A 27,230-nucleotide genomic window follows, 5' to 3' on the forward strand; every position below is an offset into this window, starting at 1 on the left:
ATAGAGCCTCTTCACCTAGATATCATCATATACAGACTGTGTCTGGAAATACAAAAAACTCCCAAACCCATTTAAGGGTAATAATTTAATTGATGTTCAAAAAATAAAAAACAGATATAATACAGATGAACAAATTATAAAGCTCGGGTTGCTGAATATTCGATCCCTTACTTCAAAAGCACTTGTTGTTAATGATATGGGACCAGGATGTTGGAGCCATAAAGTTACAGAGAACGAATATAATATTGTTACACAATGTCTTCATTATAGTCTATTACTTAATTCATTATGTCTCAGTTTTCTGTACTCCCCCTGTGGTAAACAGGATGAATTGCATGTTTTGCATTTCCTGCAGACAGCCATTTTAAACAGGAAGTGATGTGGGAAGGGGGAGTGCATTTTTTTAACCTCTTTTTCGTTTACTTGCTTGAAACAATGTTTTACTCAAACTGGTTTAGAGTAGAATCAAATACACTTTCCTATATAGAAGCAGCCACAAACAAAAGGAAGCCACGACAAGTATAATCTTTCTAAGCATATTATTTCCTCCACAGTAAAGGGCCTGAATGAAATGATAATGAGGAAGCCATCCAGCAGCACATCTCCGGCTCCTCTGATGAGAGTCGTTCGCTATGATTGCTGAACATCATTAGCTGATAAAGCCTGCAAACATGAGGCTGCGGGGACAGTCAGTCACCAGCACTAATATATGCACAGGTAGACATTTCACGCCAGTGTCTCAGCCTGTGACTTCTGCATCACTGCACAGCTAACTAATGCAAGATGAAATGGAGCACATAAATAAACTATTGTACTGGAGAATGTGTGGCGCTGGGACACTTCTTTCTTTGATGGGCTCTGAAAAGGTTTGTCGGACCCGAAATAAACGTGTGAATGTGATTACCTCTCAGCATCCGAGTCTCCCAGGAGGAGAAATTGAATTATTATTGATCATGTTAGCGGGTAATGATGGAAATCTGATTAATAAGCAGTGCGAGGAGGGGGAAATGAAAGAGTGGAAAAACAAACCTTCTGCAAATAGAGGATCATGCCTTTGAGAACAGCATAAAAGGTTTTCCAGCCTCGCTTTCCTCTTGGTGCTAGAGAATACAAAAAATTTAAATATTAAAATCATGATGATAACATTATTACAGAGGAATTAAAAATGTCTCCACGCCATTAAAACAACTGGTTTTGTGATGTAAAAAATGAAACAAAGATAAATCAAATCATAACTTTTGCTCCATTCATGTAAAAACGACAGCCTATGCAATGCCACTGAAAACCAAAGTGACACATTTCAGAGAAAAAAGACATAAAATAAACCCACCCTAACTGCAGAAGTGTGCACACCCTTTTCTAAACGGGTATGTGACTGTGTTGAGAATGAACTAATGGTCAAGCTCATGTGTGATAGTCCACACCTGTCTTCAGCTGATGAAGTGACTCGGATCAACTCCAAATAAACCTCGGCTGCTCTTGTAGGATCTTCTTAGTTGCTGCTACTACAAGAGCCATGGATCATTGTTGAAAGGTTTTGCTCAAGAAAGGGCTACAAAAACATTTCCAAGGCATCAGATAAACCATGGAGCGTAGTGAAGACAGTCATCAACAAGTGGAGAAAGTGCGGCGCAACAGTCACATGATCAGGAACAGGGCCGAAACTGATGAGAAGACAGCTCTTTCTGGCAAGCACTGGTTGCTCTCTACATGTGACAACTACAGTCAAACCAAACTTTATTCAGACAACTTCAACATCTCTCATATTATCACAGTTATTCACTATAGTTTAGAAAATGGTAATAAACTATGTCAAGAACGCAGAGTTATCAGATCAGTTGATATTTCACTGGTTTTGTCCATCCTTAGACTGTCTCACAGATGAATTATGTTGAATATCTGTCAGCTGTTAAATTTAACTGCACAATTAGATAATACCAGTTTAGCTCAACCGATTACCAAGCAATGCTTCATTTTGTTCAGTCTGTGTGTAAAAATGTCACATTAGCAATTAAAGAAAATACACTTCAGTAAAACATGGTCAGGTCAAAGTGTCTGAATAATTTTTGGTCCCAAATTTGTATAAATGTTACTGGTAGTCACTGTATGAAGAATTTTTGGATATAATATGTCACAGTTTACTTTATTTTTCTATCCTCACTTACATAAATGAACTATAGTGTCCTGCACACACTAGTAAAAAAAAAATAATAATAATAAATTATATCTGGTGTCTAAATAATTTTTGGTTTGACTGTATCTCCCATATTCTCCATCTGTCTGGGTTATTGGGCAGAATGGCAAGATGCAAGCCTTTCTGACACACAAAAAAAACATCCAAGCCTGAATAAACTCTGCAAAAACATTTATCCATTCTCCCAAAACCATGTGGAAAAATTGAAAGTGGAAAGATTGAACTTTTAGGACAAAGTCTGCATGGTGCAGAAACAAAAGAACAGCATGCCCATGGTGAAGCATGATGGTGCAGAATCAGTGGAGGTGGAGGGAACCATGGGTCGCTCCAAGTACCAGTCAGTTTTTGGCACAGAACCTTCTGGCATTTGATGGAAAGCTGAAAATGAAGAGAACTTTCACCTCTCAGCATGACTGATCCAAAACACTCATCTACATCAACAGCAGAATGACTTCAGTAAAGAAAGATGAATGTTTTGGAATGAGCCAGTCCAGATCTGAAGTCCTGTGGAGAAACCTGAAGAGGGCTGGGCACAGGACATGCAAAATGTGTCATTTTGGTTTTCAGTGGCATTGCATAGGTTGTAGTTTTACATTAAACATGCAAAAAGTTCTGAAATGATCAGTTATTGATCAGATGATTAACATCACAAACTGGCTGTTTTAACAGGAGTGTGAGGACTTTTTATATTCAATGGCAGTTCACAGTGACAATGGCTGTTAAACTCCAAAAACATCAAATAAAAAGATATAAAAATACCCTAACTGTAGTCCATCTATGACTCATGCACTATTTTTCAAGTCTTCTGAAGTCCTATGCTTTGTGTGAGGAACAAACCCAAATTTAAGATTAGGGATGCACGATATATCGGCCACCATACCGTTATCGGCTGACACATGATCATTTTTGATGTTATCGTTATCGGCCCGATAAGAAAATTAGACAGAAATATTAAAGTCGATAAATAATGGATTATTTCCTTCAAGCTGGGACACTTTGCGCAGTTCTCCATGTTTTTAAATTGCTTGAAATATGATTGGAATCCCTTCAAAAAAGGAAAATACAGTAAAGTGCAACATGTGCAGCGCAAGTCTGTCATATCGGCTACATAAAATTATAATGAGAACTGTATAATTGTGTGCTTGGGACATGGATTTTAATGGTGAGACTTTTGTTTTTGTAATCAGGCTCTCAAAAATTAAATAAAAATTTGGATTTAGATTTATCAGCCAATATATCGGTTATCGGCTTTCAAATATAAAGAATTATGGGTTATCGGCATCACCCAAAATGTTGATATCGGTGCATCCCTAATTAAGATGCTATTCACTGATAATATGCTTCTGCATACTAATCACAATCAGAAACAACATAGTAAAAGTGACATGGACTGCTTTTGGAGCTCAACAGAATCTGTTCTCATTCACTGTGTTCACATTGGATTCAGATTGACACGAGGGTGAGTACTTTTTTTTTTAAACTGTTCCTTTAGTCCTGTATTTTCCATACTGTTGTGCTAGAAAGGGTCAAACATAGGATGAGCATTTTCTTTTGAGTGAAACACTTCAGCGCTCTGCTCCCCCTCTGAAGGGCATTACTTTTTTCTGTCGAATGATTCCCGTGATGGTGTCTCTGCAGAACAGCTTTATTTACGGCAGTGCTTCAGGAGCTTTGGGAAGCATCCGAACACTTTAGGGTTCTCAGAAGTGTGCCGCGTCTCACTGATGGCACCTCTGGGACCCTGGCCTGAATGCTCTCAGCATGTGATGCAGCAGATCACTAAAGCCCTGCTGTTTTTATCCTGGTTGTAATGCGCTCATTAGACCACACTGGCATGGCTGGCATTGGAGCGTGGCGTGCCCAATAAACTAAAATGTCTTCTGCCAGAGCCGGCCAGTAAATCACAAACCAGTGCAGGTCTCAGTTTACCCCGTTAGACATGTTCAAACACCTTCTCTATATTATTATATATCTAACCCTGTTAGACATGTTCAAACACTGTCTCTATATTATTATATATCTAACCCTGTTAGACAGGGTACACAGACTACTGTTTGGAGTCAGTAAGATGTTTTCTCTTCTGCACACTAAATCTGCATTTATTTGATCAAAAATACAGTAAAAACAGTGAAATATTATTACAATTTAAACAAGCTGTTTTCTATGTGAATATATAGTAAAGTGTAATTTATTCCTGTGATCAAAGCTGTATTTTCAGCATCATTACTCCAGTCTTCAGTGTCACATGATCCTTCAGAAATCACTCTAATATGAGGATTTGCTGCACAAGAAACATTTCTGATTATTATAATCAATGTTGAAAGCAATTTTTGCTGAATTTATTCTTTGATGAATAGAATAACTTTTATATAATTAATGTTATAAATGTCTTTACCGTTACTTTTGATTATTTAATGCGTTCATGCTGAATACAACGCATTTTACTGATCCCAAAAGTTTGATCGGTAGAGTATATTATACAAAACCAGAGATATTTACAGTTTTTGAAAGCATCTTTTTGATCATATCAACTGTCCGTATTTGAGATTGTTTTCCCGCACGTTTGCTGGACGAGCTGAAATCGGTACGTCTCTTCAAACAGACACGAACAGCTCAGCAGGTTTTCAAGTGACTCTAGAATCTCATTAGGAAGGAAAAATAAGTGGGCATAATATATGAGAACCTACAGCCAAAATCCCATCTCACCACGTGTGCTTGCCAAAGCACTGAATCACACCTGCTTTAGCCTCGTTCACATCACACAGCGTTTATTTAATGCTCTTCCCCTGCTTACCCAGAAGCTTTACTTGTGAAGCGTCATAAATATAACCTGCTTATGAAAAAGGCTTTTAATTACACAAAGAATTAATGCATCAAAATGCTTCCAATACCAAAGTCATTCAAACGACCTGCCCAGCTTTTTAGCTAAATAAATGTTTAGTTAAACTGCTTTTGATCATGGTGTTTTAAACTTTAATTAAAAATAATAAATCATGGTGTTTAAGTCTTAAATCAAGTTAAACAATACAGTTTCAGAGTGTTTTACTGTATTACCGTATCAAAATCGTTCTGCATGGATCATATACACTTTACATACAGTTGTTGTATTGGAGATGTTGCAAATGAAATGAACAGCACAAACGTCAGAACTCTGGACTGAATCTTACTTTTCTTCCCGTCCATGTCGGCGTGTATTTTGCGCGTCAGGAAGCCGGTTCTGTAGACGGCAGCGTTGGGGTCATGTGCGATGTCCAGGAACGGGTTACTGCCGCTGCTGATGCGACTGATGCTCTTCGTGTGAGAGTGATGGTTCTTATCGGCCAGCTCAGACAGAGACTTCTTCAGCTCATCTCCATCACTAGAACACACACACACATCCCATCAATGCATGCATGACAACTCTTCCATAGCCCTGACCATCTATAAAGTATCTATAGTGAGAGTTTGAAAAGGTTCTGTACAATGTACGTGTGGAAATACAACTTGTGTGCATTTCTGTAAAAGACTGATGGTCGGATGTGTGGGAGAGTCTGCAGTTATTTAACATCACTGCAGGAATCCCCACAGAAACACACTGACTCATCTGTCATTTGCAGGAAAAAGCAGTTGACTGCATCTAAATGCCTCTTTTGCATGCATTTAAATGACAGCAAAAAACAAATAAAGACAATTCATGCGTCTGATTGGTATGAACAGTCCAATTTATACTAGGTCACATAGATGTTTCTCCACAAAATGGATATAAATGCACTATATGCAACTATTACAGAGTTCACTTCTGCAATGCTCCCCATATGGCCGTTAGTGTTTCACAGTCACTCCATCAGGACTGCTCACTCCTGTATGGATGTCAGCGCTCTTACACATCTATCCATCCTCCTGTCTATCTCGAAAGAGTCTTGGCAGGATTTTACACTGGTTTTTTTATGACCCGACACCTGTCCGATCAATAGAAACGCATTAAGTAACCAAATGTAAATACCCCCAATAACAGAACTGGGATGAAACTGGTGTGCATTTCAGCAAAAACAAAAATTTACAATTTACTAATTACAATTCAACCAGATATAGTGCCGCACCGTGTAGTTAAGGGTGTGTAGATCAGTTTGCTTGGTCCGGAGCCACAAAAAAAAAAACATTTAGTCCTGGTCTGTTTAGCGTTCACATTAGCCTTTTTAACACCGAACCTAAAGGCTCAGGGATATGTTCACAGCCTGACTGGTCAGCTTTTATGAAGTAAATTTTGCGACTGAACTTACTGAGCATCTAAAACAATGCAGTGTTCTGGGCTAAATGCGCTCGCTGCATGTGCCTGAACATATGATGGTGTTTTGACCAGATGTGTCCTTTTTAGGGTGGTATCTCATGACATCATGTCCTGTTTTTGGTTCGTTTACGTGTCTTTGGTCCGTTTTGCGCTCATATTTCAATCGAGCCGCACCAGAGTTAGTTTGGAAGCGGACCGAGACTCATCTTTTCAGCGTCTCGGTTCGCTTGTTTGGCGTACACCAGGGTTCAGATGGCAGCGTTCACACTTATTCAAGTGAGCCGCACTAACAGAGCAGTCGCACCAGAGTTCACTGTAACCCAACCAAACCTGCCCAGTGTCAACACACCCGGAGGCATTGTCATTCTTGCAAATGTAATTCATGTGCTCTTTTATAGCAACTTATTCACAAAAGTCAGCTATATGCCTGCTGCAATTAACACACTAAACTGAATTTTGTATAAAAAAGATTATATTATATTATAATGTATAATGTTTTTTAGCCAAGTTGGGGCGATTATATGATTTGCAAAATAGTAAATTGAGTCTCAAAACAACACAGATTCAACACAAGAGAATTCATGTGTGCGTCATTTATATTGTTACTTCCAACTTTAACACTTTAAATTAGTTTTTGCGATTAACCTTTGATGCATGATGAATGTATACTACCGTTCAAAAGTTTGTCGTTAGTAAGATATATATATTTTAAGGATTTCTATTTCAAATAAATGCTGTTTATTTGAACTTTCCATTCATTAAAGAATCCTGATAATATAATAATGATAAATATGATAATCATAATAAATGTTTCTTGCCTGAAGGATCATGTGACACTGAAGACTGGAGTAATGATGCTGAAAATTCAGCTTTGATCACAGGAATAAATTACATTTTACTATATATTCACATAGAAAACAGAAAACATTTTAAATTATCATAATATTTCTCAGTGTTTACTGTATTTGTATCAAATATATGCAGCCTTGATGAGCAGAAGAGACTTTTGAACAGCAGTGCATGACTTTAGTTTAGGCCTGTTCTGAGAAGAGACTTCTGAAGAAGCTTGTATAGACTACTTTTAAGGTGTTTTGAATCCTTTTCAAGGCTTGAAAGCTTCAATGCTCATTCATTTACTGCAACCAGTTCTTCAAAACTTCTCCTTTGTGTTCAGTAGGTGCAAAACGGTTTAACGTGTTTTTAAAAATTGTTTTTGGGTGAAATATGCATTAAGTTTTAATCTAAGTGCATCTAAAGACAACAGTGGTAAATCTGGTGTCCTTCTCTTTGTTTCACACAGCAGGAGGAGAAGATTAAAGACAGACAGCTTTAATCATGTGACCGCCGCATCGCATGACCATCAGAGGTCACAACTTGCAGAGGGTCTGTAACTGGGCACATGGCACTAAACGGACACTTCACTACCGCGCGTCTATACATTAACGGTTGAGGAGATGCATGAAGGGACAAAGACTTCAATGTGAGCACTCTGCCGGACTCTGTCCTGAAGGTCTGAGCTTCTGTCAGTCACGTTGCTAGGAAACTAACAATCCCAATAGCAGCCATTTACCTCGGCTTGCAATAATATGTTTGAAGCTCGAGACCACTACTTCCTCTGTGACATTAGTCGAGTTTCAGGAGGAGTATAAATGCTCAAAGATGCCCTTCACGTACACAGAATATTCTTCAAAAGAAGCTGACAAAAAGAAGCATTAATAAATACTGACTTAGGCAACGAGTCAGAGTAGTCTCAGTCTGCAGACGGACTCACAGCACAGTCCCTAGTCTCGGTATATAAATAACCCTTTTAGAAGTTTTCCTGCACTTACTCTAGCTGAATCACACCATTAACCGGCAGATGGGATTTACCTGCTCACATCAACATACTGTACCTCAAATCAGAAAACAATTCATTTCACCCTCATTTCAACTTCACATTACAGGTCCTTTCATTCTCCCTCTCTCTGTTTAGTGCTCAGTCTCTACGTACTCTAGAAAACGCTATAAAAACCCAGATATATGATGATGGAGGCAGATTATTTCAGCAAGATGACAAATGAACAGACTTTAATAACACAACTGCACTTTATGTGAATCAGCTGCACTTTTGCACATTTAAATAAAATCATCTAATGAAATAGGGCTGGAAACGTCTGCGCATCATACACGAAGAAATACTTTACATATTAAACCATCACCAGATGAGAAATGTTGACAATCTATTAAAATATCAATTGGAGCTGACATTTCATACATCTGACGATAGCGGTTTCATTTGCTTTAGTTTATGATTATCTAATACAATTTAAAATACAGCAGCAAACATTTTTAAATGAGTCGATTATTTACAGCTATTGACCAAAAGTTCACAGGTGGCATGTGTCTCCACTGGCTCTTTCACTCTGATCTACACTGGACAGGGCCAGACTAAATAAGTGCTGCTTGTATAGCAGAGCAATCAGAAAGAGTTAACCGCTGTTGGAGGGCAAAGGCTATTTCACATGTGAAGAATGTATAATTGTAACCTTCAACACCAAAGGAATGAAAGATGCATTTGTGTCCATGTTACCCCAAGACAATATGAAATATCTGAAAATGTAATGAAATTACTTTAGGTGTTAAAATATACTCTCAAAACTCATAAGATTTGTAAACAAAGACAACAAGCCGTATTTGTTTTTGTCAGGAATTATGGGCTTGTGACTGAGTGTTGCTCTCGGCCCCTTTGTAGCCCTTACAGATCGAGCTGAATGAGATACAGAGACATCTCCATCAGATTATGGGTGAGGGACTGATATGTGCCCCTGTTTGGGTCTGTTCCATCCCTTAAAGTCATCCTGGGTATACTTTCTGCGTTACGCTCCGTCTCGCGCACAGTTTAGCACACAAGCCTTTCAAAGTGTACTCCGTTGGCCGGGAGCGTGGAAAGAGGCGTTCCAGTGGACTCTGTTTTCAAGCGCTCAAGTCACTTGCACATGTGCTGTTGTTCTCTGGACACGACAGTGTGGACGGACCCTGCTGATGATGTCATATGGAGAGTGCGTATACTTTTACCACAGTGCTCTTGACTGAGAGGTTAAGCAATAACAGTCCGTTACGGTATTTTCTGGTGTTCAGCTGGCAACGTTGGGGAACGTTATTTTTTAGAAGTAATGCTTTTCAATATTGCGCTACTTGCTAAAAAGGTTACTAATTATGTTAGTTACTTTTTATGGAAAGTAATGTAAAAAGGGTTAGTTGCGTTACTTTAGCGTCACTTTTTCTCTAAATACAAAGTATATTTGTGTAATTTAACGTATTTAATTATTGCAGGTTTGCGTAATAATTAGAGTTTGCTTTTCACGTTTTTATTCATTTTGAGGAACACTGAACGTGTTTTTGTGCAAGTGAGATGAGTAAAATGATGTTCACATTTAGTCTAGAACTACAATACTCTATGTTTTCACACACACGCAGATCTTTTTGTGTAAATTTTAAAAGTAATGTGTTAATTTACTAGTTGAAAAAAGTAATCTGATTACATAACTTGTGTTACTTGTAAATGGTAAATGGTAAATGGACTGCATTTATATAGCGCTTTCACAGACCTATGGCCACCAAAGCGCTTTACATTGCCTCACATTCACCCATTCACTCACTCATTCATACACCGACGGCGGTGTCAGCCATGCAAGGCGCCATCCAGCTCGTCGGGAGCAGCTGGGGTTAGGTGTCTTGCTCATGGACACCTCGACACTTGGTCAAGTGGAACAGGGGATTGAACCACCAACCTTTCGGTTTGTAGACAATCTACATGAACCACTGAGCCACTGCCGCCCAATGTTGTAATGTTACCAACACTGTCTGCCGGTCCAGTCTACATCTACATGAACCACTGAGCCACTGCCGCCCAATGTTGTAATGTTACCAACACTGTCTGCCGGTTCTAAGAAGTGTGATGGATTTATTTAATTATAACTAACATTTATTTTTATTGCAGGATTAACAATTATATGCCTGAAATGTTTCCAAACACTTTGGTCAAAGTCAGTCAGTGTGACTGAATCATGTCCGAAATATAACAAAAGGTGAAATGAAAGACAGATATCTAAATGTATAAACTCATGACTTTGAATAACAAAGCTTCTACCTAGTAACAGAAGGGTTTGCTGAATAAGAACCAATCACATTGTAGGAAAATGATGTAATGAATCACGTCACCTTTGCCGTGGTATATACAGTATTCTATAAAAACTGTTGTATTTTTTTTGCTGGTGGGATTCTCTCTGAAATTGGTCTGAGATCCTCCGGGCGTAAAGCCTATTCGAAGGCATGGTCTGGTTAATGCTGCGGGGCAGGTTAGGGGAACACTAGAGATCTTACTCCCAAGTGATAGTGTTCAAAAAGGAACGAGACGTCGTTCAACTCAGTGTGAGACTCTTAGGTGGGGTTAGATTGCGGTCCGGTAACTATAATTCTTAGGCATTTTATGCAGTCAGAATAGCATAAAATGCCTTGTCAGATGTGAATTTAAGTCAGGTGCGAAAGAAGAGAAAAATCTACAGCAGAAGGCACTATTGTGGTGAAACTATGGGCCCTCATGGCATTGTCCCAAGGTCACCTTATCATGTAAAAGCATTGCTAAGACACAGTAGCACTTGTCTTCACGGTCGACTTTATTAGTGAATTAACTTTGGCCATTGAAATCTAAAGAGACCACTCTCACAACTTGACATGCCTACTGTAATTACTCATGTGTTAACCATCTTTACTGAGATTTCTGGGGCAGAAGGTGGTGTTGTCCCATGATTCTTCAGGTACATTCAGGGTAAGATGGCAATAACATTTACCAAGTACCATTTCAATATGCCTCACCTCCTGTTCATGAGGGCATTGATGAGCAACAATTTTGAAAAATTAAAATACAAACTGTAACTTTTGTGAGGTTTGCGCTAAAGAACCTTTGAGCCAAGTTTGTACATAATGAACAAAATTGGTGGGATTTTTTTTTAAATGGAAAGTTCCAAAGAATCCCAGTAAAAACTGAATGCGGACTAAACAAGTTTCAAAAGTGTAAGTTCAAGGGTTAAAACGAGAAATGTTCAGTCCCTTTACAGTCAATGTGCCAAATTTCAAAATCTCTACAACCGTTACATTTTTTAATCTACAACAAATAGAAAGGGATAGTTCACCCAACATTACAATTCTGTCATCCTTGTCAGACTTCAGTCATTGAAACAGAAACAGATTTTTAAAAAAAATATATTTTTCTACATCTATGAAATCCATTTTTAACTAAATTCCCTCCAAGCAAAATATTTGATGTGACGTTTGCAGCTGTTGTAAAATACTCTATAAACGCACACCTGTGACCTCATTAATTCAGTATTACTGCACCACTGTGGTCGGTGTGTTGTTTGGCAACCATTCTGATAAACACTGCTTTGTAGGAAAGTTGATTTAAAGAAACATTCCAGCTTCAATACTAAATTCCGGCATAATGTTGATTACCGCAGAATTATTTTATTTTTTTGTTGTTTACGGAATCATATATGTATGTTTTGTTTTCTTATCTTGTGTTTATACGTTCAAAACAGTGCATGTTTTAATGTGTATTGCTTTGTTTTTTGACCGAATCAGTTGAATCAGTGACTAAGATAGATTAAGACAGTCACATGCTTCGTTCCTGAATGAATCAGCCGTTTGAAAGAATCGGTTGAACGACTAACTAACTCATTAACGGTGACCTGCTACCACCTACTGGTGGTTTTTTCATGCTGTAAATCATTTCAAATATCAATATTCAACGTTTTATGTTTAAAACATCAAAACATTATTTCTGCATTTGTAGCTGCAGGTTATTCATTGGTCACCTCTGAGCTGCACTGAACAGTGTAAATGCATCTAAATGCCACTTCAAATGCAGCTTCTGTGTTTCCTCTGCACTGCAAAGATGCAGTTTGTTCATACTTAATTTGGTAACAGCCCTATTGTGTCTTATTATTATAATTGAATTCAATTTAATTTATGAAATTGACACAAAAGATGATGCATGCATATAATTAGGTTTAAAAAATAGATTTATAAAAGTAAAAATGCCCATAAAAGGTAAAAATCTATTAAAACATATTGGAAAAAATTATTTCTGTCCCTGCCACCACACGGAATATGAAGAATATCAAAACCTTTAAGAGTCAACAGTCCATGGCAGTGCTAAACCTGGCAAGGTACCAGCACAATAAACACACTCAGCAAAATATCGTCTAATTATCGTTACTGATAAAATCCCAGAAAATATCGAGAGAGATCATGTTTTGTCAATATCACACACCCCTAGGTTGGAGCAGAGAGTTGGCGAGGGCTGGCTGTAATCTGGCACAATGGGACGATGTCTCGCTCTATGACTGTTATCAGTGAGGAACACTGACAGTCTAATGTCATGTTTTCAAGATCATAATTACAGCTCATGTCTCAAATGCCACCAATCTAATCATTTGACTGAAAAGCACACCATCACACATGTTTTGGGCCTTAATTGGAGCATGTATTTGATGTGTATTGGTGAGTTACGGGCACCAGAGCCAGCGATGACGAAGATAAAAATAAAACCAGTCATTTCTTTCACCCCTTGTAAGGACTCGAGGCTTTAGAAAGGAGGTGGTGTAGGGTCTGCGGGCCAGTGAATATTGCATGTGCTCAAGGGAATGCCAGCTTGAATCCAGCCTGCACATTTCCTGATCTCTTAAAGCACAATTCATTGCTTTTTCTCCACAATTGTCTGTCAACTCTTTTTATTTCTGCTTTAACAGACATGAATGATGGTGGTGAATGTGTAAGTACTTACACGGCCCATTCCAGCTTCTCATTCTTGATGGAGTTATACAACACCTGCATGGAAAAAAACAGAAAAAGAAAAAGGCTTAGTATGGTATGCATTCAGTTTTAATAGAATTCCTATTCACCTGAAGTAGAAGATACTCATTAAGCCTCCTGAAATAACTGTTCTTAACATGTGAGATCTGTCCCATGTTATGTGTGATCTGTGTAACTGTAACATCATGGCTGTGTAAAACGTCCCAGAACGATGCTTGTGGTCTTTAATTTAATACTACCATCTCACTGAGTTATTATGAAGTCCGCCACTGTAGAATCGGTTATAATGAAACACTGTCTCCTCTGGACACTAATGGATCTTTCTCATGCAATGCCATCAGTGAAATTCATTGTGAAAATGTCACACAATTCATTTGCAGTATTTATGCAAATGCACACCCAGACTCCTGCGTGAAGTATGAGCGAAAAGGTCAAGCTAAACCTCAAAATGCTGCAGATATCTCATTTGTTAGCATGAGGATAAGGACACAGACCACATGCACACGTTCAGAACCACGCCACACATCCGTGCAGGTCTCAAATGACAAGCGTCGCTACATTCATGAGCATGCCAGATACAATAGACAGACTGTCATCTGATTTCACAATGAAGTAACCTCACCGTAACACTGATGCGACCCTGAGAAGACTCTCATAACACTGAACACACGTCAGCTGAGGTTACGTGAAGCTGCTAGACCACACATGATGGGTCATGACCGTATGGCTGTGGTCTTGTAGTACTGGGAAGTACTGGTGCAAAAAAAAAAAAAAAGAAGTCATGAAACCAGTCTGTGTTTTCTGACTGACACACGTCTGCTTTTGAACGCATGTATGTGTAAGCACACACAAGATCGGTGAACACTGATGTGAATGATGAACACTGATGTGAATGATCAAATGCACTTCTTGCTCAAAATGCCTGTCGTGGCGAGGTTTCAAAGCCAAACCAGTTCACTGTTGTAGATCATGCAATGTGTCACAGTTAGGGCTGGGCAATGATTAATCACATCCAAAATAAAAGTTTGTGTTTACATAATATATGTGTGTGTACTGTGTATAATTATTTTGTATATATACTGTAAATACACACATATGCATGTATATTAGGGCTGCAACTAACGATTATTTTGATAATCGATTAATCGGACGATTATTTTTACAATTAATCGATTAATCGGTTTATGTACTTATATTTTAGTTTTGCCCATTTTTCCCCCAAGTAAATTATTAACAAAGGGTCTTTATCATTCAACATACTTTTTAGAGATTTTAACCATTTTGCATTGTCATATCCTCATCAAAAACATACCTGGAGTTGTTTTATTATGTGTTAGTAAGCCTTTGTCGAACTCTTCTGCAATCAAAACACTGACCCATACGTACTCTAGCAAATTTCACAAGGAGATTTCAAATAATGTTTTCACCATGGCAGTCCTTTGGGCTCCTAAAGTAGTTTAACATCCCGAACAAAGCTTATTAATGAATCTTGCAGAACATATTTTCACGAAGAATAAGAATAAAACAGAATACAGTTGCAGCAAATTGCATTTTATTTATTTATTTATTTCCTGTAAACACACAGCTTATACCTGGGAAACAGCTTTATAGCTTATGCTGTGAAATCAATTAGAAAGTTGAAAGTAGCTCAACTTTATGGTAATAAGCTATGACGCGGTTCAGCGGCAAACGCCAGCAACCAATCGGAATATAGACGTCCTTCGCGCTGGCTGATTCCGGAGAAACATACGATGTAAACTTTCGTTCCAACAAAAACATTAGTTCCGAGAAAAAACAATTAATTGCATGTGTTTTTAAGTCCTGTCAGCTTGACAGGGCATATATAAGAACGAGCAGAGAGAGAGCCCCGGCCGCGCGCGCGCACTCACCCGAGCGCTGTCTTGCTTCTCTCTCCCTCGCGCATATTAATCAAAATCAATTGATACGATGGTGTCGATAAAAAAAACTCTCCAGTGATGAAATGTTTTCTTTGTTGACAAATCTTGTGCGATATCCTAAACTGCCGAATGCTGCTTCGTTCGATTAGTTTTATCTTCCGCTTTTTTCTTTTTCTTTCTCGAGCTCCACTGCCGTCTGCCTTCGCCATCTCGCTGAATGCTGCACAGACGCTGTGCGGGAAGCATGTGACATAAAACAAGGCCAGCTATTGGCTATTCGCTACTTCTCCTGCTGTACTGGCTGAGTAAAACCTCCGGTGGCTCATTACTGCTACACTTTGGTCACCGCAGATTTAAAATATGCACGAAATGAGCCGCTTACGGCAAATAAAATGAGCCGCTTATGGCAAATAAAAGTTATTTAGCAACTAATCGATGACTAAATTAGTTGACAACTATTTTAATAATCGATTTTAATCGATTAAATCGATTAGTTGTTTCAGCTCTAATGTATATATTTAAGAAAAATGTGTCATTTATATATAAAATATTTATATGTAATATAAATTATGAAAAAATATATACAGTATACATGCAAATATTTCTTAAATATATACATGCATATGTGTATGCAAAATAATTATACACAGTACACACACGTATATTATGTAAACACAAACATGATTAATCGTTGCCTAGCACTAGTCAGAATATTCAATGTTTGCATTAGATATATCTAACATTAATCAAACAATACTTGCAAGAAACCGAGAACACTCACTGCGTAGAGTTGATTTCTTTGTTCTTTATGCCTGTTGACTTGAATAATTACACGAAAAATCTGAAGCAGCGTTTACTTCACTGACAAATACTTGAAGCTACACTCCAGCCATTGTTTTAATTAAATTATTTAATATTTATATTTCCCTTTCTAAATGGAGTGTGCTCAATAGTTTATTAGTTTTTGCTGACGCACACATGAAGACTCGACACGCGAGCAGCGTTTACATGCGGGACAGGAATGGGGGCCAGCAAACTAAAACAGTCTCCAGCCAGGGTTGGTTTGTTGTTGTGTCACTAATTGCGTCATCAGGTTCTGCGCTCCTATTGGTCTCTGAGTTGACGGCTGGCGCAGGAGAAGTCACACGGCAGGACTGAGCCTCAAACCTTCAGACACAGGCAGAACTTCATCAGAGCTCAGATTTGATCACAATGGTCATTAATCTGCTGTCGGTGAACATGTCAATTGAAATCCGTTTGAAAATATTATTTTGTCTTTCTGTCACGACACTAGTGACGTATAATTTTAAAATTAATCTTAAAATTACAAAAAAAATGTGATCTGATGCATGTAAAAAATAGTAATACCATGTTTCAAAAAAATCTGTCGGAGTCAATAGCGGTGTGGGCGTCGCTTCAACATACAGCTGATGCTCGGCTCACGGTGGTTTCCGATCTCATCGCCCCTCGCTGTCTCCCACATTGCTTCCTGCCAACTCTATACTGTACTATACGTATAAAGGAGGAAAATGCTAAAGATTATATCAAATCTATTCTAAATACAATTAAACACAATTATAAAATCTTAAATATAATTAATAATATTATATTACAATGTGTGTGTTTGTGTGTGTGTGTATACATACATACACTCAAACAAATCTGAATCAGTGATTATTTAACAAAATCTAAAGAGTAAAAAATGGTCAAATATACCCATGAACTCCAATATGCTCCAACTCGCATCACTTAAGCCTCTAAATCCAGCTAAATCATCAGTTTTCTTTAAAGGAATTGCAACCAATGCACAAACAATAACCACAGACGTTTACTGTATGCGTGTGTAGTATTTTCCCATGTTAGTTTACCCAAAGTGAGAAGTGTCAATGTTCATGTGTGTACAAACACAAAGCCATGTTCCTCTCACATGAGCTGTGTGTCAGTGACAGCGGGATGCCGCCCGCAGGACAACACACACATCCGACCGAACAGAAAACACACGGGTGTGAAAGAGGGAGCGGGTTACGCTGGCATGAACCATATCTGTGAATCATAAATCAAACACAGTGACCAATAAAGCAGAGACGCTGTTAACCCGGGTCAAGGTGACACGTTAATGCAGTCACAACAACAGATGTTAAAGACAGCATGCATGTCATTCAATAACAGCAAGAAAGCCATCTATCATGTTGGCTTCAGGTACAGACATAAATCCGGTGTAAGAACACAGACACGTCTCGTCCAGAGGGAAATGCAGTATTTTGTTGAGTGCGTCCAGTGCTGCAGACACAACCACACCACACTGAACTACACCACCAGAGCTGCACTATCTGAAGAGCGTTAGTGCGCGTGCAGGAGAACAGCTGCATGTCACTGATCACAAAAACACCAGAGTCCAGTAACAACACAGATTATGTTAATATGCATCACAATGCCCAAGAAATCATCTCCATTCCAGGCACACAAACACCACAGCAAATGTCAGGCTGGTTACCTTCTCCTTCTTGGGCAGTCCGGTGTTGAATTCGGCAGAATTGGACACTTTGAGGGACTTGGAGCGGTGCTGGGGCTGACGCCTGAGCGACTCCTCCCTGCCGTACTTCACGGACCCGCCGGGCCGCATGCGGACCTTCCCCGTGCCCTGAACACTGTTCACCCCGATCATCTCCGGCGCTTAGAGCCCTCACACACACACACACGCGCGTGGAGCGGAGCGAGAGAGGAGATGGAGCGTGTGAGGAGGCAGCGGAGTGGAGAAGAGTGAAACCAACAGACGAGCAACACACACACGTCCCTGCCTTCAAGACTCGAGCGAAGCTGCTTTCTCCCACATCGCTCGCCGGAGTGTGTGGATACAGAGCGATAGTTTCCCTGAAGCAACACGTCAGTGACTGGTAGAGTGAGAGAGACACAGAGAGAGAGAGAGAGAGAAGGGGAGAGGAGAGGAGGTGCTCCTCCCATTCTGAAGTGAGCCAATGTTGAGATCGATTCATTTACATTTCACACAGCCGATGCGAGCTGCCCAACAGACTCAGAGAACACAGGCCATCCTGGTCCTGCTCAGAGATGCTCAGCAGAAGACACACATGATCACGAGCCAGACGACAGTGCAGCGCTGCCCCGAGGCATGCACACACTACGCATGGTAATGATGCAGTTTATTGGAGAAACGGCCAAATAAGATTCTACTTTTGAACGCAATAAGACTTTCACGCACAACTCTGGGTGTCTTGAGGTGGTTTATGATAATAATATTAAAAACAGCTCTGGAATAATGAGGCAGATTCTTCCAAACATGCCTTGCTCTAGGCAGTAATTCACAGATCTACTGTGAGAAATCCATCACCTCAGTTTGAATCTATAATTCAAAGCGTTCAAAACGCATACTAATGCTCTGTAAACACACCATGACTGGGTGGAATAAAACAAATTATGAGCAGGCAGGTTTAATCATTTAAGTTTCAGACGTTAAAAAAACGGCAAATGCTCTAATCCGATTGGCTGACAGTCATGTTTACAAGGTTGCTACAATGGACACTTTGGAGGAATAACTCAATTTGCGTGAAAACTTTGTGAAAACTAAGAAGCTGAACTGCCATCCGCCACGTTTACGATTCTCTTTAAGAGGAAAATATTTCCCCTCAGTGTTCATCACTACTGACTGTAGTTTACTTACTATGTAAATAAGTTGGACTACAGTATCCGTGCAATGATGGATGGTGTCTGCAGTGACCAACTAACAGAAAATACTACTGGACAAATGGATAATGAGGAAAAATGACTCTAATTTAATGTAGATCTGGAGCGGATCATCAGTGTGATTAAACTCACACCGGTCGCTCAGCTTGTGCAGATCATGAACAGCAGGCAGTGATGTCAGTTCTGGAGTGATGCTTACAACACAAATGCACTGCAGGCAAACATGTCTTGGCATCATTCTTTCTATAGAAACATACAGCACAGGCATGTTATGGGGGATAATATATGTGTGAATGATGGTTTACTCTGTTTAATGTGCTGAGCCCTTTATTACTTTATTACAGCCCTACAGTATTCTGCAGAACAGATGATGTCCTCTGCACTACAGCTCAGGCCACTGTGGTACTGACAGACAGACCATGATTACAATAAAGATGGATGGACGGATGGATGGAGGAACAGATGGATGGATGGATGGACGGACGGACGGACAGACGGATGGATGGACGGACGGACGGACAGACGGATGGATGAACGGATGGATGGATGGACGGAAGGGTAGATTGGATGGATGGAAGGGTAGATGGATGGAGGAACGGAAAGATGAGGAACGGATGGATGGATGAACAGATGATGGATGGGTGAAAGGATGGATGGATGAACGGATGGATGGATGGATGGAAGGGTAGATGAATGGATGGATGGAGGAATGGATGGATGAACGGATGGATGGATGGATGGACGGACGGACGGACGGGTGAATGGATGGACGGAAGGGTGAACGGATGGACGGATGGATGGATGGGCGGACGGACGGGTGAATGGATGGACGGAAGGGTGAACGGATGGATGGACGGAAGGGTGGATGGATGGACGGAAGGGTGAACGGATGGATGGATGGACAGAAGGGTGAATGGATGGATGATGGAAGGGTGGATGGATGGAAGGGTGAATGGATGGATGGATGGAAGGGTGGATGGATGGATGGATGGAAGGGTAGATGGATGGATGGATGGAGGAACAGATGGATGGACAGAAGGGTGAATGCACGGACGGATGGAAGGGTGGATGGATGGACGGAAGGGTGGATGGATGGATGGACGGACGGATGGATGGATGGATGGAAGGGTAGATGGATGGATGGATGGATGGAAGGGTAGATGGATGGATGGATGGATGGAGGAACGGATGGATGCTACTTTTATGTCAACCAGTTATCTTCAGATTTTGCTTTGTTAGAAATCCCGGTCTCACGACAGCCGAATAATAATTAATGATAACAAGAAGGAAAATCCAAGTTTATTCCTCATTTATGCAATCTGCTCAATCTCCCTCAAGTTTAGCATCTTCAGAACATCCAAACCGGTCCTAGTTGAGTTTGAGTCAGAAGAAGATGTATGACCCCGAGGACTGAAACGTATATCCTACTTTATTAGTTCATGTGGACTATATAGCGCAGATAATGCAGAAGACAGAGCACTTTGAGAGGTTTTGTTCATTTTATTCTCAGCAGGTTTGTCATCGGGTTGCTTAAGACGTTATGGTCACTTGCCAGACAATATGCCTTAATGTGAGGAGTGAGCCAACGGGCTGATGCATCATCGTGTCCATCTGTTCCCCACAGTGAAGCAGAGCAACACACTCCAGTCCCTCGCACAAGATGGAGGAGCTCATCGCATCATCATAACTACAGTAATGCTTCACGCCTCGCAGAATCACATCTAAGAGTTACACGGAAATAATCAACACAAAGTATTAAATAATACTTAGAATGAGTTAAAAACAGAATACAATTAATTATAAAAACAAAGTTGGAAAACGTGTATAACTGTATTTAAGTATGTTGTGAATAAATTAACTCATTAAACACAGATATCTGTGATAAATCACAATTCTTAATCATAAATATATTGGCAAATCAAAACAATCTTATATATGTGTAAATATCAAGAACATTTTGATTCTCCATTTCATGACCCCTTCAAGGGAAGTGAACTAATGAACCATGATCTCATTTAAATCCACTTTTACTACCATTTTGTATTGAATTATAAAAAAAACCTGAAAGCATGACAGAAATTTTTCACAGCAAATGCATATTTGTAACTGTATTTATTTGTTAAAAGTAAACCACGAGTAAGACCGTGGCCGCTCACACTCTCTTAAGTGCTTGTGAACATTATGTAGTGGAGGTGTGGATATTCACACGACTGACATCACGACGCAGGACCATGTTTTTACAGCAGCAGGACCTCAGGCCGACAGGTCTACCGGAGATAAACCCCCTTTTTTGGAAGGTAATTCAGATATCTTTAATTAAAAACACAAAAACAAGAATCATGAGTGTCTCTATTTTCACTCACTCATTAAAGCCAATTGTATTTTGCATTGAGTACCTGACAAGTGTGAATGTTGGACTATGTTGGTACTGACGCCATGTCACACAGCGCATCAGCCTTCATGTGCTCTCATTAAAGGCGTTCACACTGACGCTGATCTACAGAGACACGGCCATGCAAGTCTGTGTTCTGAGGAGACATGAGCAACAACGACCTCTGGCAATGCAACAAAGTTGAGTTATATGAACTTTGTAAATGAGCAGTGATGTGGCGATGATCATCAAGTGATTTCATATTCATAACGACCTTGGCCAGCGACTTCCTAAGATAACAATGCTATGATATTTTGTGCTTCTTAATATCAACTTGTACAAAAAAAAAAAACACATGTTTAAGGCCAGATCAGCTAATGCACATTCTACTTCTAAAAACAACAACAACTTGACATTTGAATGTAATTTGGGACTAGAGGCGGGATATAAAGTGTTGATTTGATCTATAAATACATGTATATGAGTGTAGCTGTGTGGCTCTAGAGCATCTGCCACCAGTGAGGGTGAAGAGCGTGGAGCGCATGACACTGGACACTGCAGATCGCAACCATTAATCACGATTAATCGCATCCAAAATAAAAGTTTGTGTTTGCATAATGTGTGTGTGTACTGTGTATGATTATTTTGTATATATAAATACACACACACATGCATGAATATATTTAAGAAATATTTGCATGTATATATATACAGTGAGGAAAATAAGTATTTGAACACCCTGCTATTTTGCAAGTTCTCCCACTTGGAAATCATGGAGGGGTCTGAAATTGTCATCGTAGGTGCATGTCCACTGTGAGAGACATAATCTAAAAAAAAAATCCAGAAATCACAATGTATGATTTTTTAACTATTTATTTGTATGATACAGCTGCAAATAAGTATTTGAACACCTGTCTATCAGCTAGAATTCTGACCCTCAAAGACCTGTTAGTCTGCCTTTAAAATGTCCACCTCCACTCCATTTATTATCCTAAATTAGATGCACCTGTTTGAGGTTGTTAGCTGCATAAAGACACCTGTCCACCCCATACAATCAGTAAGAATCCAACTACAAACATGGCCAAGACCAAAGAGCTGTCCAAAGACACTAGAGACAAAATTGTACAAAATTGTACACCTCCACAAGGCTGGAAAGGGCTACGGGGAAATTGCCAAGCAGCTTGGTGAAAAAAGGTCCACTGTTGGAGCAATCATTAGAAAATGGAAGAAGCTAAACATGACTGTCAATCTCCCTCGGACTGGGGCTCCATGCAAGATCTCACCTCGTGGGGTCTCAATGATCCTAAGAAAGGTGAGAAATCAGCCCAGAACTACACGGGAGGAGCTGGTCAATGACCTGAAAAGAGCTGGGACCACCGTTTCCAAGGTTACTGTTGGTAATACACTAAGACGTCATGGTTTGAAATCATGCATGGCACGGAAGGTTCCCCTGCTTAAACCAGCACATGTCAAGGCCCGTCTTAAGTTTGCCAACGACCATTTGGATGATCCAGAGGAGTCATGGGAGAAAGTCATGTGGTCAGATGAGACCAAAATAGAACTTTTTGGTCATAATTCCACTAAAAGTGTTTGGAGGAAGAAGAATGATGAGTACCATCCCAAGAACACCATCCCTACTGTGAAGCATGGGGGTGGTAGCATCATGCTTTGGGGGTGTTTTTCTGCACATGGGACAGGGCGACTGCACTGTATTAAGGAGAGGATGACCGGGGCCATGTATTGCGAGATTTTGGGGAACAACCTCCTTCCCTCAGTTAGAGCATTGAAGATGGGTCGAGGCTGGGTCTTCCAACATGACAATGACCCGAAGCACACAGCCAGGATAACCAAGGAGTGGCTCTGTAAGAAGCATATCAAGGTTCTGGCGTGGCCTAGCCAGTCTCCAGACCTAAACCCAATAGAGAATCTTTGGAGGGAGCTCAAACTGAAACCTGAAACCAGAAACCTGACTGATCTAGAGAAGATCTGTGTGGAGGAGTGGGCCAAAATCCCTCCTGCAGTGTGTGCAAACCTGGTGAAAAACTACAGGAAACGTTTGACCTCTGTAATTGCAAACAAAGGCTACTGTACCAAATATTAACATTGATTTTCTCAGGTGTTCAAATACTTATTTGCAGCTGTATCATACAAATAAATAGTTAAAAAATCATACATTGTGATTTCTGGATTTTTTTTTATAGATTATGTCTCTCACAGTGGACATGCACCTACGATGACAATTTCAGACCCCTCCATGATTTCTAAGTGGGAGAACTTGCAAAATAGCAGGGTGTTCAAATACTTATTTTCCTCACTGTATATATATATATATATATATATATATATATATATATATATATATATATATATATATATATATATATATATTTATTTTTTTAATATATGTTTGTGTATGCATGTATGTATGTATGTGTGTATATATATATATATATGACGTTCAAAAAGCCCTAAAAGGGCTGGCTCCTGAAAAACCTCCAGGACCTGATCTTATAGAGCCCTACTTCTTAAAAATAGCTGCTGATTGTGTAGCACAGCCTCTAACGTACCTTTTTAATCTTACTTTAGAGAGCAACACTATTCCCAAAATATGGAAATCTGCATTTGTTTGTCCATTATTGAAAGGGGGTGACCCGTCAAATTTAAATAATTACAGGCCAATTTCTAATTTGTCTGTTTTGGCTAAAACGCTTGAATCCCTGGTGAGTGATCAGATGAAAGACTTCTTGCATGTACAGGACATTTTATCCCCAGTTCAGTCAGGTTTTAGAAAAAAACATAGTACCATCACAGCTGCAATGAAGGTGATAAATGACATCTCTGTTGCTCGTGACAAGAAGCAGCATTGTGCATCACTTTTTATTGATTTGTCAAAAGCTTTTGACACGGTTGATCATGATGTTTTAAAGATTAGGCTTCTTAATTCGGGGTTTTCAGAGAATACTGTCTCTTGGTTCTCAAACTATCTTAGTGACAGAACCCAGTGCATTAAGTATGATGGTGTTCAATCTGGTTAGGCCCTCTTTTATTTACTATTTATATAAATAACCTTAATCGGCATGTGTCTGATGCAAACTTTCCTTTTTATGCAGATGACACAGTTATTTACTGCTGTGCACCCTCTCTTAAACAAGCCATTGCACATTTACAGAATGCCTTCACTGTGGTCCAAAACACTTTGCTACAGCTGAAACTTGTGCTCAATGCAGACAAAACCAAATGTATGCTCTTCACGGGCCCTCGGAATAGACCACTGAATGTTCCCTCAGTGATTACTCTTGACGGACGTGAAATACAGACTGTTACAACTTATAAGTATCTTGGTATTGTTATTGATGATTGCCTATCATTTAAGCCTCATGTTCACTGTCTAGTGAGAAAGTTGAGGCTAAAATTGGGTTTTTACTTTCGAAATAAGCTGTGCTTTTCTTTTAATGTTAAAAAACGGTTAGTGGCATCCACTTTTTTATCTGTGCTGGACTATGGTGATATATTATATATGCATTCATCTGCTCAATGCCTTCATATGATTGACGCAGCCTATCATGCATCGCTGAGATTTATTACTAATTGTAAAGCTCGCAGCCACCACTGTGAGCTGTACTCTCGTGTAGGGTGGTCTGCTCTGGCCACACGGAGGCCTTGTCATTGGTACACATTTATATATAAGGCTATTCTTGGTGTGCTTCCATCCTATTTATGTTCACTTCTTATGAAAAAAAGTGCTGGTCTTGCTTTCTGTCCCACATGTCAGTACTGAGCTGGGTAAAAAGGCCTTTGTTTATTCTGCTCCCTTTACATGGAATTTGCTGCAGAACAACTTAAAACTTAGTAAATTGATTCCTTTGAGTGTTTTTAAGTTAAGAATGAGATGTTTTGAGTTGGACTCCCTCACATGTCAATGTTTTTAATTGAGATTTCATTGTAAGTGCATAATTGGCTTTCAAACTGTTTCTATTAATTTATTTGTCTTTATTTTCATGTTTTTTGTGTGTCTTTGTACGTATGTAATGATGTGATGTAATTCAGCTGCCTATCTTGGCCAGGTCTCCCTTGCAAAAGAGATTTTTAATCTCAATGGGCTTCTCCTGGTTAAATAAAGGATAAATAAAAATAAAAAATAAAAAATATCATTTGTATTATAAATAAATATAAACATTTTATATATAAATAACACATTTTTCTTAAATATATACATGCATGTGTGTGTGTGTGTGTGTGTGTGTGTATTTATATATACAAAATAATCATACACAGTACACACACACATATTATGCAAACACAAACTTTTATTTTGGATGTGATTAATCGCTATTAATCGTTGCACAGCCTTATTCGTATTATTAAGCCATTATTTTGGTTTATTTCATGTGTCAGTGTCTTGATAGCAGAGTGGCTGATATATATATTTTGGGGCCATCAACTTAAGCGATTAATTACATAAATTATGCAGAAAGACACTATTTATTTATTTATTTATAACTAAAAAACAGACAGGATGTCTAACAAAAGTAGTTCTTTGCAGTTCTTAGAAATGTATTCTTCTCTTTGTAAGACTCAACACCTGATCATGAATTTAGTTTTTAAATATATTAAAAGGCATAGGTAATTTTTTGTTTTGTTTAAATGTGTCTGAATTGGTAATTGATAAACATCAATAATAAAAAAAAATCTGTTGATCTTTTGACATATAAGAGGTCATTCTACTATAAAAAATACCACGTTTTCCAAAAACATCATGTGTCCAAGCTGCTAAAATCACTCGTTTTCTACGTCCTCCGCACTGCGCCGTCCCACTGTGGCAGATATTAGCATCACAACACGTCAACTCCCACTTTACCTGATCAGTTCCATAGCCCATCCAGCATTACATTTACATTTCTGCATTTGGCCGATGCTTTGACCCAAGCCATTCCCTTCCTGCTGCCACTGGCAAGTGGAGACGAGCACCAAATCCAGTGTTTCTGACAGAGGCGGGCCAGGGGCGAGATGACGACAGCGCGACGGCGTTGAAGTCATTAGTAGGGCTGTCACTTTTGTGAAAAAATCCTGTTAGATTTTTGAGACATAAGTGTTCATTGAATCGATTGTAAAATCAACTTTCCATGTCTAAAGACGTTTCCATTTTAAACGGCAACTATAGGCAAATCCACGGATAACTAACAGGCATTAGGACGAACGTAAAGAGGGCGCGCCGCGCTTGAGACGCGCACAAGTCAGCAATATTCCTGATGATTTATTGGCGTGAAGTTTCGTGCACAATGACAAACAGGAGTGCAACATTCTCGAAATCAATAAGCAGAGTGGACTGCCATAACATCAATGACAAACATCACTGCAGGCTTCAACATGGCGGTGTTTACCATTAGAAATGTCAAGCAAATTTCGACTACGTAGGCGATTGTAGACCGTAGCCTGAATCTGTCTCTGTATGCATGAGACTGTCTGAATACCGGCAGAATTCACAGTTTTGTAGTAAAAAGAGACACATTATGCAGAAGTATAATCTGCTGTTATGTGTGTGTCAGAGCCTGCAGTTGCTGTGACGCGCGTTCGCTGCGGGCGTATCGTGTCGAGCTGGACGCGCTCCGAGAAAAGACCGTTAATATCGATTCCCTATTTTCGTTTTCGAACTTGTGTTGGTTGGTCCGATCGATTGTGCAATCGATTTTCGAACGTAAAGTGACAGCCCTAGTCATTAGTAAACATTGTAAGATGGCTATGTATGAACACCATTTGTTTGAAACGGCTTTGGCCGCTACAATGAAAGATTTAGACTTTTTCTCTAAAAGAGGAACAGAAGACGGCGCTCGAATCGTTCCTTTGCAAGAAGGCGTTTTTGCTGTTTTGCCGACCGGATACGGCAAGAGTCTAATCTACCAGTTAGCTCCGCTGGTAGCTAAACGTATGGGGCTTGTTGTTGTGATTGGT

General features: G+C 39.5%; 1 protein-coding gene across 5 annotated transcripts in view; it reads right to left on the reverse strand.

The window, feature by feature from the left end:
• The window catches only part of psd3l (pleckstrin and Sec7 domain containing 3, like), a 120,666-nt gene that overhangs the window by 11,885 nt on the left and 81,551 nt on the right, over window positions 1-27,230 (reverse strand). For 4 of the 5 annotated variants that reach the window (XM_084103605.1, XM_084103604.1, XM_084103606.1 and 1 more), the window contains 3 exons: window positions 13,285-13,328; window positions 5,362-5,552; window positions 1,030-1,100 (listed from right to left, as the gene is read on the reverse strand). In XM_084103605.1, coding sequence (XP_083959731.1) covers window positions 1,030-1,100; window positions 5,362-5,552; window positions 13,285-13,328 — 306 coding nt within the window. Of the gene's footprint in view, window positions 1-1,029; window positions 1,101-5,361; window positions 5,553-13,284; window positions 13,329-17,705; window positions 18,101-27,230 lie in introns of those variants that run through there. The other variant, XM_084103608.1, reaches the window with a different exon arrangement.

This window comes from Abramis brama, assembly GCF_963993115.1.
Source record: "Abramis brama genome assembly, chromosome: 25".
Taxonomy (NCBI): Eukaryota; Metazoa; Chordata; class Actinopteri; order Cypriniformes; family Leuciscidae; genus Abramis; species Abramis brama.